Source organism: Schistocerca nitens, chromosome 4 (assembly GCF_023898315.1).
Source record: "Schistocerca nitens isolate TAMUIC-IGC-003100 chromosome 4, iqSchNite1.1, whole genome shotgun sequence".
Classification (NCBI taxonomy): Eukaryota; Metazoa; Arthropoda; class Insecta; order Orthoptera; family Acrididae; genus Schistocerca; species Schistocerca nitens.
Genome location: NC_064617.1, coordinates 124,564,090 through 124,576,636, shown reverse-complemented (window position 1 = coordinate 124,576,636; position 12,547 = coordinate 124,564,090). Strand labels below are relative to the sequence as shown.

At 39.1% G+C, this 12,547-nt stretch overlaps 1 protein-coding gene across 1 annotated transcript in view; it reads left to right on the top strand.

Moving 5' to 3' along the window:
- Nucleotides 1-12,547, top strand: part of LOC126252163 (sodium-dependent neutral amino acid transporter B(0)AT3) — a 169,129-nt gene that overhangs the window by 67,970 nt on the left and 88,612 nt on the right. The window contains exons 6-7 of the mRNA XM_049953031.1: nucleotides 11,662-11,772; nucleotides 12,101-12,302. Of these exons, the coding sequence (XP_049808988.1) occupies nucleotides 11,662-11,772; nucleotides 12,101-12,302 (313 nt within the window). The remainder of the gene's footprint in view (nucleotides 1-11,661; nucleotides 11,773-12,100; nucleotides 12,303-12,547) is intronic.

Here is a 12,547-nt window from a genome sequence, read left to right as displayed (position 1 = left end):
ATGAACTGACTCCAAAGATAATCTTGTTGCACTGCTGCACCACTGACCACAGAGTTTTTCCTATGTTAGCTGATGTGATTATTGTTGGGTTGGTATAGAGCCCACCCCTTCCCCTTCCTTTACAGTGCAGAACAGTGGGGGGGGATAGACAACACTGCTGCTGAGTTCCTCTTCATGCAGTCAGACTTTACCAGCTGTGCCATGAGTGACTGCCTAAGCAGGGAGTTTCTCTGTGCATCAAATGGATGGAGCTAGACATGTTTGCTACTTGTCAGCAGAGGTGATATTGCATAGATGAGAGGAAAGTCATCATGCTCACTCATAATTGGATCACTGATCATCACTGAAGAGGGATGGAGCCTTGACTGGTGGAGGTGCAAAATAGTGGTTACAGCTGTATCCTATTCTGTTTGCAACTGTTAAGGCTGTGGTTGTTTCTTAGCAGCTGTGACCATGAGGATTCCATCCACCCATGACCAAAAAGAGAAAGTGCCTGTGTTGACATCCTGCAGAAGCCTGTAATGGCAAAAGTATATTTCCGGATGCGTCCTTTCATCGTTTTGCCATTTCCCATGGTGTCCTTCTACTATGAGAAGGTCATAAAAGAGTCCAACCAAGATATATTCAGGTTGAAATTGTTGTTTGTCTATTTACACTACTACTATGTTGCCATCCGGTTGATGTGAGTACTGTCTTCTATGTGGTCAGTACTATTTACTACCATGTCAGAGTTATCCTGTGGGATACATGCAGGCTTGAGTCTATTAATGGTAACATTTGTCCTTTCGCCCTTAAGCAGGATGCCAAATGTGTTATTGTCCCATCTAATCACTCTGTGTTGGCATGAGTATGATGGTTGCAATGCCAATGGACAATTTCATCACTCAGCAAATTACATACCTGCAGTCCTTTAGGGCTTGATGATGAATTAAGATTTTGTGTGAACTGTGTGCTTGGGGGAAAGGGCTGGGGAGGTATCTTGAGACAAGCAATGTGCCACTTCACCTTATGGATGAGCAGAAGAAGTTCTTTCTCCATTTTTAGTGGGGATAGCCCTGTGATGTCCACCGGTAGAGTTAGTGGTTCTCCATGACAGATTTCTGCTAGGAATAGTCGGGGGTCTTCTTTATAAGCCTTAAAACACCCATGGCAGTTCTTTTGTCCACTCCCCTCCATGATACATGAGAACTCTTTTTAGTGAGTTGTGCCATTACTCTGCTAGTCCATTATTTGGAGGGTGGTAAGCTGTGGTTTGGAAACATTGAACACCACACAAGTGACAGCATTCAGTAAAAAGTAATGATTCAGATTGTCTGCTTTGATCAGTCATAACTGAGACAGGGCAGCCAAAATGAGAAATTCATAAACTTGCAAATGCTTTTGCTGTGATCTCTGCAGTGATGCCAGATACTTGTATAGACTGACCCTTGCATTACCCCAGTGATTGCTAAAAGGATATAACGGAAACCACCTGAGTCATGGTGGGGTCCCGATGATATATAGGTGGATATGTTGGAAGTGGCCCTTGGGGATTGTGGTTGCACATACCATCCTATTTTAGGTTCTTGGCAGGCAGCACATGCTTGCATCCAAGTTTTACAGTCTTTTTGAGATTTGGCCACACAAAGTGATCCGTCACAAGTTTTGTTGTCAGATGAATCCCTGGTTGGTAGAGCCCATGTAATTTATCAAAGATGGGTCTCCACATGCTGATAGGTATTAGTGGTCAAAGACATTTCTGTGAAACAACACACACTACTTGTTTAGAGGATCTGGGAACAGTGCATCATTCTTGACACAACCTGGTTGTGGTGTCTTGTAAGATTTTGCACAGTTGCCTGTCCTTTTGTTGGGCATCTGTTGGTCTGTTATAGTCAGTATCTACTGAGATTGCATTGATCCTGGAGAGAATGTATGCAATGGCATTGTCTGTACTGTGAAAGAGTCAAAAGTCTGTTGTGATTTATGCAATATAATCTAATGGCAAAAATGCAGGTGGGCAACAACCTTTTGTGAGATTGCGAATGCAATCTGCCAGACACTAAAGACTGGTGTACAGGGTCAAAGGCTTGCCCTGCACATTGTCTTTAAAATGATATACTGCTTCCATGTCATAAACTGATCATTTATGCTGAGAGTCAGTCAACTTACTGGAAAAGAAGCATAGTGGTTGTTGTATTCGTGCTATTGACTGTTGGTGATCTAGTCCATTCAAGCAGTTGGTCACATCTCAAGTGATGGACAGTTTTGTAGTAAGTAGTGAGTGTGCCTGAGTCATAGCCTGAGAAAGACAGTCTTTAATTTGTTCAGATGCCTGGTACATCTTCAGAGTCCATTGATTGTCTCTTTTGCCAACTGTGTGTTCGCCTGTTAACACATTTATCAGTGCTGCTTGAATGGCAACTGTGTAAGGTAGGTCTTTGAGATAAAAATTTATCCTGACAAAGAATTGGCATAATTCTTGAACGTTCCGTGGCCACAGTAGCTGACTAATGATCTCAGTCCTATGTACTGTAGGCCTTATGCCTTCATGGCTGATTGAATGACTAAGAAATATAACTACTGACTGTCACAGTTGACATTTACGATCATTGACTAAGATGTGATGCCAGGTTTGTGTACAAGTTTAAGATGCTTATTGTGTTCATGTTCAGAAGCAGAGATGATTAAAATATCACCTTGTCTATGAAACTTTTCCAAGCCTCTGTGCTGCATTTTTGAGTCCATAAGGCATGTTAAGTAAAGGAATTCATAAATTCCAAAAGGGGTAATAATAGCCATCTTTGGAGTGTCCTTTTGGTTCATTGTAATCCACAGAAAAACCTTTTTACAGTCCAGCACATTGAACACAGAGGTGCCTGAAAAATTATGAGGGAAATCCTGAAAATATAGATTGGATAACTGTCCAGGATGATGTGGCTGTTGAGAAGCAGATAGTCACCACACAGTTTACATGTGCCATTCTTCTTAGGTACAACACAAATGGGTGAGGCCCAAGGACTGTCAGGCTGTCTGAAGATACTGGCTTGTAATAACTACTCTGTAGGCAGTTTGATTGTGTGAAGTTTACTCAGAGCTAATCTATACATCTTATTTTGGACTGGAGGGCCCAACATGGTGTTGATTTTAACATTTATGAACAGTTCCACTGCATATAGCACAGTGTCCAAACTGCATACATGAATCTATTGGAGGTGGGGGGACACTCATATGATGTGCATGGGCACCTGAAGACACTGGACTGACCTGCGTTGGTGCTGCTGTACACGGGGCAGACTGCTAGAATGGTGTATGTCTGGTTGTTGACAGTTGCACCATGCTCACTGACTTGTTTGTGATGCTAATGTCAGAAAGATGAGCTACTCCAAGTGTGCATGCACAGCCATAAGCTCATGCATAGACATGTGAATTTTATCTCATATAGATTGATTCTCTTCATTTAGGCAAACTGTTTCTTGTTTGATGTTGAGGCAGCACTGAGTGAGTTTCAACACTGATGCCAGACAGTCTTGAAGTATTTGTTGATCCTGTTTGTAAGTGTTGGCAGAATGAAGGGTTTACAAGCAGGAGTTCATGGATGGTGGCAGCATGAATAGCAGTGGATCACCCCAGTTACAGCACCTCCGCTGCTGTGATGTAGAAGAGTTCTATGTGCCAAATCAGTGCAAGGATAAAAATGTCTTAGAAAGTCAGTACTTGATACTGGTTCCTTGATGGGCAATGAAAAATTGCAGTGGGAATAAGTGTTCTAAACCCAGGTCCAAAACTCAAGATGTGGTTCTGTATATTGCAGTACATGAATAATTCACTACACAGATTTGGGAGGCAGGTAATGTTTTTTCTAATGGTGGTAGCTTACATGGCATGGTGCTCAGTTCAGACACAGTGTTGACAAGAAAATATTGAAGATAGTTATCCTTTATTGTTCCATCTCAGCTGCACATTTCTAATTAGATTATATATTTTAATACTGTACTCTGATATATTGTTCTGAGTAGACAAGTCTGGTTGCTGATGCAACTACTTAGGTTTGAAGATGATTCTGGGTGTTGAAACATATAATGTAATTAAAAATGTGCAGCTGAGATGGAACATTAAATGAGAATTATGTTAAATATCAGTACAGCTGCTGTTTTTTACATGATGATTTTGTCAGCTGTAGTGAAGAAAATATTGTTTGCAAGTATGAACCAGGATGTAGAGTCTATCACCCATTTGTGAGTATGGTGTGCAACTTGAGTGACTCATGTGTTGAGTAGGCAGCAAAAATTGGTGTAACAATACAGAACATTCTTCCTATATGAGTGATCACAAGCTGTGTGATTTGTAGCCAAAATGTGCCTTAAACAAACAAACAGATGGCCATGTTTCTTATGTGAGTACGGAGTGTTGTTGTCAGCTGGATGCTTGTTTGTTTTGACTGGCTGGAGGTGACTGACCCAACGAGCATGAGTGACATTGTCCTCAGCAGCATCCACGCACACTCAGTTCCGAATGGCTCTCTGCTGTCACATGTCAGAGTGTCGTCTCTGATGGAGGGAGAGCTTATTATTGTTGTCTGATAAAGAAATACATTGTCATTGTTGTCACATGGCAAGAAGTCTGTCTGCCAAAATAAATCCCACTGTCATTTGAGATCATTGCTAATTCCAATAGAGGAGGTAACTTTACAACCCACAATGTCCACAGCATGTGGTCTGGCATAAGTGTGGCATTGGTTAGTGTCTGAAGGCATCTCCAAAATTGAGAAGACATCTTTCTTTCTTTTGCTACTGCCTTAGTCCTGTATCATGTGCAGGGTTGGCAGGGTTAAGTACAGATTTGGCATGGTTAATTTTAAGGGGTGACCGGATGCCCTTCCTGTTGCCACCCCATACCCCAGGGGACAGATTTAGTGTACCCCAGCTGTCTGTGTCTAGTATAAATCATGAAATAGTGCGAATGTGTGTCAAACATCTGTGAGTCATGTAACTGAGGCAGAATGTGGGGACCAGCCCAGTATTCATCTAGTGGGATGTGCAAAACCACCCAGAAGCCACATCCAGGCTGACCGGCACACCAGCCCTCATCATTAATCCACTGGGTGGATTTGATCCGGGGCCGGATCACCTACCCGAGTCCAGGAAACAACACGTTAGTGCTCTCGGCTACCCTGGTAGGTAAAGTTGAGAAGACACCCTGGTGCCTAAATGTTCACCATGAATAACATGACACAGCTGTTGTGCTGTTGTCCTGATGAGCCATTGCAGGAGCATTGCTTTTGCCATGTCATATTTGTTGGTAGACAAGGCTGACAACACGACATCACTAATAATGTTGATGTGCTCACCTAGATGGCTCAGTAATGTAGTATACTTGGAGCTATCATCAGAACTGCCGTGGTTCTAAAGTACACACTTGGTGAAAGTGAACATCACAACCTGTTGCTTCAGACATAGACTGATTGGGTTGTGAGTTGAAGCAAAAAGAACTGTTCCTGAAATTTTAGTATGAATGTGACACCACAGCTGGTGATGGACTGCTCTCATGGACTGGACACAACATCAAAGGAAATCCTGATGAAGTGTCCATTCAGCATAATTGTACACTGTGCAGTAGGTGTGACATAATCAAGCAATATTCTACTGTGTCTGTCTGTGACAAATTGTTGAACAGAATCTTACTGCTATGAGAATCAGTTGCACTTGTCCCCCAGAGTCACTCAGAAGATAGGTAGTAAGTGCACATGCTTTGGATACATGTGAGGAGCATTGTTGACACCACCAGCACTGGAAAAAATGGGGAGGGGGTCACTTTCACATTTTACAAAAAGTGAAGATTGTTTCTGTTGATGAGAATCATTAAACTGAACATTGTATAAGTCACTGTCTTGTTTTCGTACTTCCCTAGCACTGTAGGTGTGAGATGGTTCCATTTCTGTGACATATAAGATGAGATGAAGAATGCAGGATAATTTATAGTAGGTGCTGACATTTGTTGTGCCAACACCAATGTAGAGATGACCAAGGTGATGATGCTCCAGATAAAATGACAGACACTACTCTTGTGAGTAATACATAACATGAATGTGGACACTACAGAAGCTCAGAACGATCTGAGTCTTGTGGCACTGCTGCATTACTGACCAGAGAGTTTTTCCTATGATAGCTGATGTAATTGCTGGTGACTCACCACAAGATGATTTGATGATAGATGTGTGAAGTACTGTGACGAATACATTTAAAAAGTGTATTGTTTCATATAATGAGTATTAATCTGAGAGAAAATACTAAGGTGCCCAGAAAATATGTAACTGACAGATATTTAAAGAGGAAAATAACTGAGGAATACTTGAGCCCTGGAGACAGTATCATCACGTTATTCAAGATTTACAACTATAAAATTTGTGTATCAGTCATCCATTTACTCACACTTCCATACACAACGTAAGTGGATAAAATGATATAGGCTTACACCTCATGTTGTTCAAATGTGCTGCAACTTATTATTGTATAATATTATTACCATATATTTAACGACTGTGCTTTACAGTTTAATATAGTCATGTTGATCTAACTTGGATAAATCTCAGTTAGTTTCCACCATGTCTCTAAGCCTTAATCATGCTGAATTTACCAATGAAACAAAAATTTAAACAGTTTTCATCACTGATGCACTCTCATGGTAATGTTGTATTGACAATAATAGTACCAAACTACTACATTTTAGCAAGAAAAACTTCAGCACTCAACCTTTATTAGTCTTTCATTTTCTATTGTGGTGGTGCCGACCTCAGTCCTTTTCTTGAGTGCTGAAGTTTTTCTTGCTAAAATGTAATAGTTTGGTACTATTATTGTCAATACAACATTACCATGAGAGTACATCAGTGATGAAAACTGTTAAAATTTTTGTTGCATTGGTAAATTCAGCATGGTTAAGGCTCAGAGACATGGTGGAAACTAATTGAGATTTATCCAAGTTAGATCAACTGTCTTTCTTACATTAATTAGCAGTCTGTTTGACTTAAGCCATGAGTTTAGTTGGGCTATGTGTTTTAAGCTATAGAGCTGAACAGCTTAACTCACTGGTTCTAGTCTTAATGCAGTCTTTTGCCATACTTCTTAATATATCTGCAGTATGTAATAGTTAATTTTTTAATTCCATATTTGAGATACAGGTTTGCTGTATGTTGCACTTTGTTCTACAGTTTATCTTGGTTTTTAAGACTTTTGTTTAAACAGAATTGTTTTCCTGTACAGATAGTCAAAAAGTATTAATTATTATCTCAAAAAAATCAAGTTGCAACCATGTAACTTAATTGTGGTGTTAGTCCTCCTCCACACATTCCCAATGACGGATAACTTGGCAGAAACTTTGGTGGCAGACATCTGGATTTTGGGTGTTTTGGAAATATTCCACCTCAAAAATTACATTTTTGTTATTCTGGAAATGCCTGCCACACAATAGTTCCTTCATCCAAGAAAAAAGAAAGTAGTCACTTAGTGCCATGTCAGGAAACTATTTGGATGGTGGCTGAGGCAAAATTTAATAGCTCAAAGAAGAAATGTGTGTGTCTCTGTCCTATACAGAATGAGTTGGAGCATTCAATACTGGATTTGTGGCTGAGTTAGCTCCTCTTATAACTATGGCCTACCCTAGATCTCCCAAACAAAATACTGTGCCCGACAGATGGAAGAGAGCACTGGTCACACCCATTTACATAAAGGGTGGCAGAAGTGATCCACAAAACCACCTTCCAATAGCCTTGACATCCATTTGTTGTAGACTCTTAGAACATACTCTGAACTCTAATGTAATGAGGTATCTTGAACAAAATGACCTCCTCCATTCCAACCAGCATGTATTTTGAAAACGTGAGTCACATTAAACCCAACTCGCACTTTTGTCACATGATATACTGACAGCTTTGGATCAATGCAGTCAGATAGATGCAGTATTTCTTGATTTCTGAAAAGTGTTTGACTCAGTACCCCATTATACTTATTATCAAAAGTACAATTGTATGGGGTAACAAGTGAAATTTGTGACTGGATTGAATATTTTTTCATTGGGAGGATGCAGCATGTTATCTTGGATGGAGAGTCATCGACTAATGTAGAAGTAACTTCGGGTGTGCCCCTACGAAGTGTGTTGGGACCCTTGCTTTTTACTTTATATATTGAAGACCTTGTGGAAAATATTAATAGTAACATCAGACTTTTTGCAGATGATGCAGTTACCTATTATGAAGTACTGTCTGAAAGAAGTTGCATAAATATTCAGTGAGATCTTGATAACATTTCAAAGTGGTACAAAGATTGTCAATTTGCTTTAAATGTTCAGAAATGTAAATTTTTTCACATCACAAATAAAAGTTAGTATCCTGTGACTATAATATCAAAGAGCAACAGTTGCAGTCAGTCAACTTAAACAAATACCTGGGTGTAACACTTTGTAGGGATATGAAGTGGAATGATCACATAGACTCAGTCACAGGTAAGGCAGGTGGTAGGCTTTGTTTTATGGGTAGAATACTGGGGAAATGCAATCAGTCTGAAAAGGAAATTATTTACAAATCACACCTGCAACCTATCCTAGAATATTGCTCAAATGTTTTGTACTCATACCAAATAGGGCTAACAGGAGATATTGAACACATACAGAAAACGGCAGCACAAATGGCAACAAGTTTTTTTTATCTGTATGAGAGCATCACAGGAATGCTGAAGAAATTGAACTGGCACACTCTTGAAGATAGACATAAACTATCCCAAGAGAGCCTACTTACAAAGTTTCAACAACTGGCTTAAAATGATGACTCTAGGAATACACTACAATCCCATACATATCACTCCCATAGGGATTGTGAGGACAAGAAAAGATTAATTAAAGCACACAAAGAGGTGTTAAACAATCATTCTTCCCACATTCCATATGGGAATGGAATGGGAAAAAACCACTAATAACTGGTAAAAAGGGACATACCATATACCGTATGTTTCACAGTGGTTTGCAAAGTATAGATGTGGATGTAGATTTTGGTGGACCAAAATCACTCCCTCGGACAGCTTCCCATAACCTTATCAGGAGACTTTGGTATTGTGCTCCAGTGATGTTTTGCCCCATATGAGCATTAGCTCTTAGCACCATAGTATGGTGATCCCAGAAAACACACAGCATCACCTTTCCCTACGATGGTTTGGTCTTCACCTTTTTGGCTGTGGTGATTCCATTTGTTTCCACTGCTTGCTTTGCTCCTTTGTGTCAGGGACATTAATGATATACCCATTACTCAACCATGTCAGTAAAGCACCTAAAGGAATCATCTGGACTGGCATGAAACAGCTGCTACATTTTTGTTTCTACTCAGTTCGGCAGGCTTTTGAAATGAGTGTGAGAAGCAGTGAAACCCAGTGGCCAGTGACATTTGTCACATTCAAAATGTCATGCAACATTCTGAAAACTGATCTGTGACTATTTTTCATTTTTTCCAATATTGCCTCAGTTTTGATTTGTGCATTCGTCAAGCATCTATAGTCTCCACTTTTCTTGTAATTCCAAGTTTGTCACAGAAAATGGTCCATCATATTGTTATTTGTCATTCAAACTTCTTTGGATACATTGGAAATGTCTGTGTCACCTAACCACTGTGTCACATGTTGATCATTATTGCCACACATTTCCATTAATACCAGTACAGATTGTTGTAGAGTTGTTACCCTCCAAATACCATAAGTGAACTACTGCCTGTTGCTCCACTTGTAGAGGAATGGCACTTTCAGTGTGTATCAGGACTGCCGACATGCATCAGCAAACAAATGAAAATTTAATTACAAACTATTATTTTTCCAAGGAGTATACTGAAATTTTTTGTCTACCACTGATATTTTAAAATATACAACTGTGGCATCTAGATATCAGGCACTGCTACCTCTGAAGTCAATTGTTTCACTTAGCCCCTTTATGTACAAAACTGTATTTAGGATTTATCTACCCTTTTGCATCAAATACCTATCGTTTCAACACTCCCATGTACCTTAATATAAATATCTTCTCTAAAAACCCCTTGAATTTTACAGACAATTTCTTGGGTGGAACCATCAATCACATTTAAGAAAAGTGCTAGATTTGTGATACTTGTACAGCCTTATTTACATTTAACAATACCAGAGAAGGAAAGTTGCTGCTCACCATATAGCGGAGATGCTGAGTCGCGATAGGCACAACAAAAATATTCACACAATTAAAGCTTTCAGCCATTAAGGCCTTGGTCAGCAGTACACACACACACACACACACACACACACACACACACACACACACACACACACACACACACACACGACTGCAGTCTCTCAGAGAGCTGAGACCACACTGCTGTGTGGTCTCAGCTCTCTGAGAGACTGCAGTCGTGTGTGTGTGTGTGTGTGTGTGTGTGTGTGTGTGTGTGTGTGTGTGTGTGTGTGTGTGTGTGTACAGCTGACCAAGGCCTTAATGGCCGAAAGCTTTAATTGTGTGAATCTTTTTGTTGTGCCTATCGCAGCTCAGCAAACTCCACTATATGGTGACTAGCAACTTTCCTTCTCTGGTATTGTTACATTCCAATCTGGATTTTCCATTGTTTGCTTATTTATATTTAGTTACTCGCCTATAAATAGTAATGAATATTTATACAAGGTCTTTATGAACTTTTTTCAGTTACTGTACATCTATGTGCAGTCCACATATTTAAGTAAAAATGTTTCCTCAATGTACAAAACTCATTTGTATTCATTTTTACAAAACATATGCTGCTAATCACTTGAGTTAACTGCCAATAAACAATTCTGTGTTCTGTCTATTTGAATATCATACTTACCAACAGTTAAACTATTTAAGAAAATGTAGAGCTGTTTTGTAGAAATTTACCAAACTTATCTGCTCATCCTAGAAAGAATAGTATAAATATTGATACCAGATGATACAGATTTAATCATTCCCATTTATGCAGAATATAGAATTCACAATAGGGATTTAGAAGTGTAAATTTGAAGTAACAGATACCTAGAATAAGCCAAGTATCATTAAAGAAAGTAACTGCCTCCTCCATAGAAAATCTTATTTTTAAATAATCAGTCTTCAATAGCAACTGATTAATGGAAGGGTGGACCCCCCCTCCCCTCCCCACCACACACACACATAAACTACCCCCATTAGGCAACTGGGGTAAGTTGGCTTGCAGTTTAATGTGGAATCCAAACCATGTATCATTCCTGATGACTCTTCACATCATTGTGGGATGAAGGCTAGATTATAAGCAAACTGAAAATTATTGTGGTCCAGCTGGGATCACAGGACCTTCTGGGCATGCACCTTTCCACTAGACCACCAAGCTCAATGGGGGCTGAATGTATTCTTTAGATATAGATATGAAGGCAGGCAGTCAGACTTCATAAATATCATTTAGGAGGAATTAAGAAAGGTCAGTACCTGTGTAGAATGACAGCAACTAAAATGTACCTATCATGATCATTTTATTATGTCATCATACTTTCCTTCTGTGAACACCTACAAAAAGTAGTTAGGATACACAAGTTTTTAAAATTACCTTTAGACAGGTTTACTAACATTGTATCACCATATACCTTACATCTTTTTTCTTTTGGTAAACTTGTGCATAATTGTTCTGCAAATCTCTTACAGGTTGTATATGTGACAGCCACTTTCCCTTACATTGTTCTTATTATATTCTTCTTCCGTGGAGTGACATTGAAGGGAATGTCAGATGGTTTAAGGCATCTGTTTACACCAAAGGTAATTCCAAGAATAATACTTTGAGGATAATTTGAGAAGTAAGTTCCAGACATCCTCATACATGTAGCAGTACTTCACACAGGATAGTTGCTTATACAGTATATAAGAAAGTTGAGACATTGCATGTAGCTTATATTTTGAATGTGTTTTAAATTTTAAATTGTGTAACATTTTGTTCAACAATAAATGTATCATTTTATCAACTAGATTAGCTAATATAAAGTATCATTCTTTTTTTTATAATACATATGGATCATTAGTTGTGTATTTGTTCATGTAGTTAACAAAAAGGATCACCATTGTACAGTGTTTGTTACTTATTTTTCAGTGGTGGACACTTACTGATCCTGTGGTGTGGTTGGAAGCAGGAACACAGATATTCTTTTCACTTGGTTTAGCTTTTGGAGGCCTCATAGCTTTCTCATCTTATAATCCAGTAAATAACAACTGCTACCGTGATGCCATCATGGTCTCACTTACCAACTGCTTCACCTCAATGTTTGCTGGAATTGTGGTCTTCTCTGTTATAGGTAAAACCCAAGAATATATAAAATTCCTATAACATTTAATACTGGTAGTTTGAGTAACTGACTTAAATATTTGCATAAATAACTACTATTTTGAAGATGGCTTTTTAATTGTGACAGCATTTATCTGGCATCAGTGAATCTCGTCTCTTTGACTTATCTTTGTGACATTTTTCTCAAAGTGTCACAACTCATCTGTTGTTAGCTTTTCATTCTTCATTTCTTCGTGTTGCCATTCAATTCTTAAC